This window comes from Arctopsyche grandis, chromosome 13 (genome assembly GCF_051622035.1).
Source record: "Arctopsyche grandis isolate Sample6627 chromosome 13, ASM5162203v2, whole genome shotgun sequence".
NCBI classification, from domain to species: domain Eukaryota; kingdom Metazoa; phylum Arthropoda; class Insecta; order Trichoptera; family Hydropsychidae; genus Arctopsyche; species Arctopsyche grandis.
Window position 1 is genome coordinate 18,726,811 of NC_135367.1, and position 8,323 is coordinate 18,735,133.

Genomic DNA, 8,323 nt, shown 5'->3' on the forward strand with positions numbered 1-8,323 from the left:
AACCTGTATAAGAGCCGTCTATTGTGTTAGAATTTTATAACTTGGTTGAAAATATTACTAAATGTATACTTTACCAAATTCAATAGATGGCAGTAGTCAAAAAAAATTCAATATAGGCTAAAATAATTTATAAAATATTACAACCTATATTTATAGTCGAAAACGCGACAGCAAAATCCGCAAAAAAGCAGCCGTGTACAGGGCATGTTCGCTAAATTTGGTGACGCGGGCAAAGGGTTAAGACGCGTTTCAAGTTTGCAAATTTTAAATCTGGGTGACGTCTATGTAGTATTTAGTTTTATACATGGATGGCAGTAGTAAAATAAAATTATTGGTATTTTTATTAAAAATAATAATTTATATATCTTAATATTATATACAAAACTAAAAAAAAGAGGTTTGTTTTTAAAAACCTTTTTTTTATTCAACATAGACATTACTTGAGAACTTTTGTATATGTATACATACATACATATATGCTTTTTATATTATAGTAAGGGGCTATATTCCTTTTTGATTTTTTATATAATTTATCTTCACTTTTTCAGGTTTGTACTTATGAAACCACTTTTATTGAATATTAGGGCCAATCCTAATTTTAAATCTATTAAAAACGCCATAAATTTTCGTTACATAAAGTTAGGTCCGGGATCCAAATCAAAGAACAAAGATGCTTCACATCATTTATTTTTCTAATTCGGGAGTCGGGGTCTACCTGTCGAGCCCGAATTAGTTCTTAGCGAATGTTAAATGCCCGAAAAAGGCGTGGTCATGGTTGGAGTCAACGAATCCCCCCGTCATACCCCCCCAGCTCGAAAATTAATAAATTAATTCGAATAAGAGATATAAAAAATTACCACTTACACGAAAACCATGTGAAACGTATAAGAGGTTGGTAAAAATATTTTCCATTCTCCTAGGAGTACACGTAAAGGAATGAGATGGATACGATATCGAGAAAAATACTACGTGTAGTATTTAAACTACGCATTCAACATTCGAAATTCGTTGTGGATGTATCCGGATCGCAGGATAGTAGAAGAGATAAATAACCGATTTGAGCTCGCGAAATGCGTGCGAAGAGTATATCCGAGTAAATGTGTGCGATAGGTGCACATGTGCAGTTTTAGGTGCATCTCTCACCCTGTGACGCCCCTATTTTTGAAACATATTAATTTCCAATTTTTGTAAGAATTGAGTTGTTAAATGTTTAGTAAACATCTTACTGATGAGATTTGAAACTGTGGAATTAATATTTTGTAATTGACTCTCTTTATAGTATTTGTTGTTTAAATCCAATTTTGACTTACATAACATTCATGTAAGATGATTGATGTAATCGAAGACATATTTTATTAATTTTTTACAATAAGCTGTAATTTGGCACGATTGTTTGTGTTTAGGCCACGTACTCTTCACACTTTAGTGACGGCTGCCATTTGACAGTTGACGGTTTCCGGCATTAGTCGATTGAATTCATACTAGATTTACTTTGAGTTAAAATGGCAAATAAACTATTAGCCTTCCTTGTATTGGGAGCTCTCACCCTTGCGTCAGCTCAAGAGTACGACAGAACAGTCGTAGCAGCCAGAGTTGAGGTATACATTTATCATTAATATTTTATAAATATACTTACCGACACGTTCAACTCAACCCGCTAATTTTTTTCTTACTATCTTATCATATCAAAACAAACTGAACTGGTTCTGTTTAGTTCGAGTCGTGTATACTAACACCGTAATCTTGACAATTTTTTATTATAGAGTTGCCGAGGCTGTTCTTTAAACCGTCTACCAGAAGTGAAAACATTCATATATCAAGATGTGCCCCAATACGAAGATGTCGAATTCAAACATATCCAAGGTGCACCACCAGAGCTAGTATTGCTAGCGGCGACCGGTGAAGAGATCCAACGTTTGCCACTAAGCAAGTTGACGCGTCTCGAATTAAACGAGCTGATGGAGACGAGGGGCTTCGCAAAAAAACCAACAAATGACAAAACTGAGTTTTAATAGAAATAAAAAAGAAATATAGATGCGTTTCCTATTGTATCAAATGTTTCTAAACCACAGCTGCATTTACATAAGTTTAGTTAGCGGTTAATATTATATTATAGGCAGTCTATTAATGTTGTTAGGTGTAATTTTATTGTATATTGTAATCAGCGTTGCTCGGCGTTTCGATGAATCTTGCCAGATAATACGATGCTATTTTTAATGTATTTTAATTATTGTTCATTGTATGCTTTCGGGACCAAACTATAGCAGTTGTCTCAGACTCAATTCCTATATATGTATGTAATTATATACATTTAATATTGAATATTTTCCAATTTTCTATCCTAATACAAACTTTGAGTTGTACTTAATGATCTTCTTGTATTTTGTTAGAAAATGTAATAGAAACAATTTAAAATTCTACAAATCCTGTTTTTTATACTCCTCAATATGCACGAACTCGTAACTCTACATATGTATAACGATTATTTCGATAAATTTTTATTGTATTATATGTAAAAACGTTTGAAATGAATAAATATAATCAACACCTTTTAATAACGTGTCGTAAAAAGTTGTTAATAATACTAATATATCCAATGTATGTTCTTTTATTTTATTATCTACACATAAATAGTATTCATACAAAAGATAATAAAACCCAAGCTGAATCCAATAAAATAAAAATAAAAGCAACACAAGCCATACACATTTGTCAAATTTATAGTTTTGAAAAACTTAAAAACATCGATGAAATGTGTGTCCACCTTTTTACAAAGACATCAATTTGAAAATACATGCATTTGAAAACCATTGATTGTAACTACGGTGACTAGACTGGATGTATTTAATCGTACAACGCTTCTACAGTAAAGCAAGTCTTACATTTACTCTCTAGTTATGTCGAATCATTAAAAAATAATTAATATGTTTATCATACCGTACATTCGGAGAGATATTTAGGACACTAGTACGTAAATTGTTTATAAACTCGATATGATTTTCAACAAGGTCAAACTTTAGTATCAATTCACAAATAATTCATTCATACAAATTCAAATTTCACGTACGTTAGTAAACTTACTTCATAATATAACACAGAGCAACAAAATAATTATCGGAGTGGAAACTAATCAATCTTTACCACTGAATTCAAATATGACAATGATTTTTATTGATTTCCTCTCGTTTATGAGATATGAGCGTTTAATTATTATTTTGAATAAAAACAATAATTTTATTTTACTACCGCCATCTATGTTTAAAACTAATAAACAAACGATGGATAAACGTCAACGACTATCTCGCCGGGCAGATATCAAACGCGTCTTACACGATATTTTTGCACCATCGTAATGGCCGAGGATCCATTTACTTATATTGATGAGACCAAAATGAGCAATATGGCAAAGTATGAAAACGATCCGATAATAGGCAAACTTTTTCCTGAATTGTAAACGTAAAGGAGGTATGTAATATGTAATAAAAATGGGCAATTTTTACAGATTTTTGGCATTTGTAGTCTTAAACTGAAAATCTAGAATTGCTGCGCCAAAAGCGAGTATTGGAATCAATAGTCAGATGATTTTTCTATTGATTGTGATTTTTCATTTCTTTAAAATTTGTATAATTAATTATCTAGCGAATTTTGAAAGTAAAAAATGTTTTTTTTCTCGAGAATTTGCGTATTCATTGGGCCAGTTTTATATTTCATTATGTTTACAAGGATTGATTTTCAATCTTAATCAATAGAAAAAAAATCCGACTATTAATTCCAATTCTCACTTTTGGCACAGCAATACTAGATTTAAAGTTAAAGACTGCAAAAGGCAAAACCATGAAAAAATTTCGCATTTTTTTAAACGATTATATCTCACAAACGAAAGGAAACCATAGAAATCATTGTCATATTCGAATTCAATGGATTAAATTCCGAGTAAAGACTAAATAGTTTCCGCTCCGGTAAGTAAAAACCGTGATTTTTTGTTGCTCAATGTAATCAGTGAACCGTTACACTTTTATAACGAATTTTTTTGATTTTAATATTTACAAAGTGAATACCTCACTATAGAAAAGAAAATAAAAAGATTTTTTTAAATTTATCAGACAAATGTCGATATTTAATGCAACTGAAAAATAAATAAATTGGAATGTTCACAGACAATCAGTTCATTACACATATTTTCAAAAGAAAGCTACAAATAATTCAGACTATTTTCCGTATTTACATTTCCCATATTTGGCCTTCTTACTACTATTCCTGTGAGTAAAAAACAAAATTTTCAATCGAGACATCTCTCATATCTAAATTTCCATATACAGTAATAGAACATATAATATATATATATATATATAAAACAAATAAATACATATTTAAAACCTACGAATATACATCAACACAGAATAAAGATCGGAAAAGAAAACTTCCCTCTAAAAAAAAAATAATGTTAATATTGGATACGGTGCAATTTGGGTATTTACAAATATTTTAACAATTTTAGACATCTTTAAAAATTGAAGTGTTCAAAATAATACGTGTTATAAATTATTTACAATTGCTGATTTTTTTAAACTTAAATATGATTATTGATGAAGATAAACATGCAACTAAAAAAAAAATCAATGATAACATTTCATATTTAGCAAAATTTTCACAAAAACTTAACACTCACATTATACACAATTTAGAATATGATTATAAATTTTAATATACAAAATATATCATACAACATTTCACAGTGTACGACCTGGTGTAAACATTATCGAAAGATGCAATTTTGCTAAATTGAAACTGAAATACAACAATTTTCATAATAGGATCGGTAATTTTTGAAACATAACTTATGACCTTGGATAATTACTTTTAAAGATCATGTTTCAAGTAGAATTAACGAGCAAATAAAACATACATAATGTCATATTCAACAAACATTCAATCGTTGAACTTTGTCAATCGTCATTTTTCAGTCACATTGAACTTTGATTATTTTTTTTTTTTTATTTGACTTCATATGTGAAATTACCACTCGGTAAAAAATTATACCATTTGATATTGTAACATATAATTTCGCATCAAGATTTTTTAAATGAAAACTAAACGTGTTTGGAAATTAGAACATAAATATTAAGCAGTTTAATGTATCGTCCGTCGGAATTGATAAGATAAACAGTCACCAAAGTAACGCAACAGCTGCTAAATGTTTTTACAGGATAATAACTACGCTAAAATTAGCCAAATAATGAAAAGTATTGCCACCCAAAGAAAGATCTTCGATAAAAGTTGTTCTTCTCCAAACTGGGCCGTACCACGAGGAGCTGAAAATGAATATCAAATATGAATATCAACTTGAATTATATCGTTCAGTATACGCTAAGAGATATCGGGACGTACCAGGACTCGGACGAGGATCTCCAATGTTAAAAGTCGACGTAATAAATCCGAACGGAAACGCGCCAATGCCGAACGACATATAAAACCCATCACCGAAACCGAAGCCCGGGAAGCCACCGGTATTTTCAGGTTCCGTTCTGTGACCAGCTGGCCTCGGAGGTACCTGAAACAGAAACATTCCACATATAACATACTATAAATTAACTTACTTTGTAATTTAATAGAAAAAAATCAATAACTACATACAATCGAGTATGCAATCGCTTGCAATACGATGCAAGAATGGAGTATGATACAACTTAACCCTTTGACTGGTACAACAACGATAAATCGTTGTTTTGAAATCGGCGAAGATTGCTACGACGATCGTTGTTGTCGTCATTAATTGTCGTATTTCAATACTTTCTTTGAGCCACCAGCGCATCAGTGGCACGAAACATTTTTTTTATACACGTATTTATATTTATTTTTCAATCAAGCTTTATAAATATTTATCAATTTTTTAAATAAAAGCTCTTCAATTTCGGGTTCATCATCAAAGTAAATTTCGGGTTCGTTGTCAATGTCATATAAGGAGTTATTACTTGGGAATTGATTATTGTCGATAAATTCATTTTCAGAATCAGTAGAGTTGCTGATTTGTCGAGTTCCTCGGCGAGGAGCTATTATTTCGCTTTCATCACTTTCACTGTCCGATATCATTTTGCAGAGTTAAAATAAATGGCAAAAAACAATAGAAATCCGCTTTCAATTATAGACATCACGAATTCATGCAATCAATCAAATGCAACTGAAATGCATACAAAATGTTTATGATACATGTTGAAAAATTATTTGATTATTAGAAACTTCGCATCCTTGTGTGTCTCGCTCACACGTACACAATTAAAACCAAGAAAGAAAGAGAGAAAGACCGCTACCTGTTTCGAATATATCGCATGTTGTAAGGATACATCGATGTCTAAAAATAGATTATTGAAAAAAATAAAGCGTCGGAAAACAATCGTCAAAACTTATTTAGTGTATATATGTAGGTATCTTTTTCGCACGCACGCATGTAAAAGCAAGACAGAAAGAGAGAGCACGAGTCCACGACTGCTTCTTATATTATAAAAATTACGAGTGTTCGGCGAAGTAAGTATGTAAAAAAAAATATTATATTTTTTTTTTTTCAAAATAATTACAAATGTTAGCATTTTTCGCTTGGACATTGAAAAACCTCGTAGCAGCCAAAGGGTTAACGATGAAATTTTACTCAAATGATCAATTTTAACACAATATTGCGCAATAAGTATGACTGGTATACATAGAATCGCTCTCAGTCTCCAAAAATGTTTGCTAAACTTTGTCTCTCTCTTCGATGGCTCACTTTTAGACAATACTTTTATTAACAATGACCATTCTATGCATTCTACTTCTATGCTGGCATATGAATATAATATTTCATAGAATTTAAATTATTTAATTTGAACATATGACAATAATTTCAATGCAAAATAAAGTCTTTTTTCATATTAATTTTATACGTTTGTATTTACAGTATACTTTCATACTTACATTACAAGTTAAAATGGACGATTTTATTTAAAGTTTATTATATAAACGCTTTATATACTTCGTACAACTACAATATACTACAAAACAATACCTTTCAGACTCACGATTTGAATGAAAGATTTGTGTAAAAAGCACGATTTTGGCAATCCACATATACATATGTAGAGAACACTTGTCACAAGAAAACAATATTACCTTATTTCTCGGATCCTCTTGTTTGGAACTTCCACGTCCATACAGCGGTATGACCTTATCCTTGCCGATAGCGGCCTTGCACACGGGGCACACTTGGCGATTGGGCCTCGTCTCCAGCCACTGGTGCAGGCAGGGCCAACTGCAATCAAACGGGTGCACGTCAGAAGGGACTCGACGACAACAGAGGGGTGAGTGGGGGGTGTGGGGAGTGGGGTGTGGGGGGTGTGGGGGGTGTGTGGGGTGTGGGGAGTGGGCCGAACCAGAAGAGGTGTCCGCAGAGACTGACGACGGCGTCCTTGGCCGTGTCGAGGCAGATGTTGCACTCGAGCATCCGCTCTTCGGGGCGCTCCTCGTCGGGCGCCGCCTTCTTGGTGCGCCCCCCGCCCCCGCCCGCGGCCCCACCGGTGGACTCTCCGCCCCCCAGGCTGCTGCTGCCGCCGCTGCTGCTGCCCTCGCTGGCTGACATCTCTGACTTCTCACCTCACGTCACTGCACAAACACACATGCACACCGATACGGCGCACCCACACACTCGCGTGCACCCAAATAAATACACGCACGGTGTAGTGACAGACGTGACCGAACCTAACATGCGCATTCACGTCCATCACTGATGTGCTTTATTTTTTATTTATATCGATTTTTAATTACGAACGGTGTTGAAGATTCATTTATTAAGGTCTGTTCATACCTAGTCAGCACGTACCGACTTCAGCAGGTATCCGGCCGTATGAAAAGTATTCTTTGGTACATTTTGTATGGGTATATTCATACCAACCGTCACGTTTACGCCACGGCAGGCTCACAGCAGTACCCGACATTTCCTGTTCATACCTTACAGCAACATCCGTCAACGTATCGTATCCGTATTTTTGGCCATCGTGGAAATATACACGCGAATTACGTGCCATGAGTCTGCCGCTTTGCTGTTTTAGACCAATAATATTTATAAAAACGGACTGTCGCTAAATATATATATATTTGTATATTTGTAAATATGTGACGGACGATCAACCATCAACCAGTATGGGGAACAAAAATTTTTTTTTTCATTTTTTTCATATTTTCATATTTTTCATTTTTTTCATATTTTTCACTTTTGTGCTGCGGGCCCCGGAGCGACGGAGGCGCCTGGGGTGAAGGCCCTGGGGTGCCGGAGGCATCGGGGGCGCTGGGGGCGAAG

At 33.8% G+C, this 8,323-nt stretch overlaps 2 protein-coding genes across 3 annotated transcripts; one reads left to right on the plus strand and one right to left on the minus strand.

Annotated features, from left to right (window-relative positions):
- The first annotated feature begins 1,059 nt into the window (after nucleotides 1-1,059).
- On the plus strand, nucleotides 1,060-4,014 carry LOC143921335 (selenoprotein M-like). Of its 2 annotated transcripts, none has more exons than XM_077444584.1 (3): nucleotides 1,060-1,187; nucleotides 1,404-1,598; nucleotides 1,764-4,014. In XM_077444584.1, exons 2-3 carry the CDS (start codon nucleotides 1,503-1,505, stop codon nucleotides 2,010-2,012), a joined length of 345 nt encoding a protein of 114 aa, XP_077300710.1. In that variant the 5' UTR covers nucleotides 1,060-1,187; nucleotides 1,404-1,502; the 3' UTR covers nucleotides 2,013-4,014. The 2 variants fall into 2 exon arrangements, with proteins under 2 accessions (XP_077300710.1, XP_077300709.1); XM_077444583.1 differs by having other exon boundaries at nucleotides 1,086-1,321.
- A 415-nt stretch (nucleotides 4,015-4,429) lies between these two features.
- LOC143921334 (E3 ubiquitin-protein ligase RNF185-like) lies at nucleotides 4,430-7,722 on the minus strand. The gene is made up of 4 exons (XM_077444582.1): nucleotides 7,401-7,722; nucleotides 7,141-7,279; nucleotides 5,389-5,551; nucleotides 4,430-5,312 (listed from the first exon to the last, which is right to left on the minus strand). Exons 1-4 carry the CDS (start codon nucleotides 7,604-7,606, stop codon nucleotides 5,215-5,217), a joined length of 606 nt encoding a protein of 201 aa, XP_077300708.1. The 5' UTR covers nucleotides 7,607-7,722; the 3' UTR covers nucleotides 4,430-5,214.
- Nucleotides 7,723-8,323: the final 601 nt, after the last annotated feature.

Coding starts and splice junctions, on each gene's coding strand:
- LOC143921335 (XM_077444584.1), top strand. CDS start 1,503: ATGGCAAATAAACTATTAGCCTTCCTTGTATTGGGAGCTCTCACCCTT. Junction 1,599..1,763: donor TCGTAGCAGCCAGAGTTGAG/GTATACATTTAT, acceptor TTTTTATTATAG/AGTTGCCGAGGCTGTTCTTT.
- LOC143921334 (XM_077444582.1), bottom strand. CDS start 7,606: ATGTCAGCCAGCGAGGGCAGCAGCAGCGGCGGCAGCAGCAGCCTGGGG. Junction 7,280..7,400: donor CTCTGCGGACACCTCTTCTG/GTTCGGCCCACT, acceptor GTTTGATTGCAG/TTGGCCCTGCCTGCACCAGT. Junction 5,552..7,140: donor AAGAGGATCCGAGAAATAAG/GTAATATTGTTT, acceptor TTTCTGTTTCAG/GTACCTCCGAGGCCAGCTGG.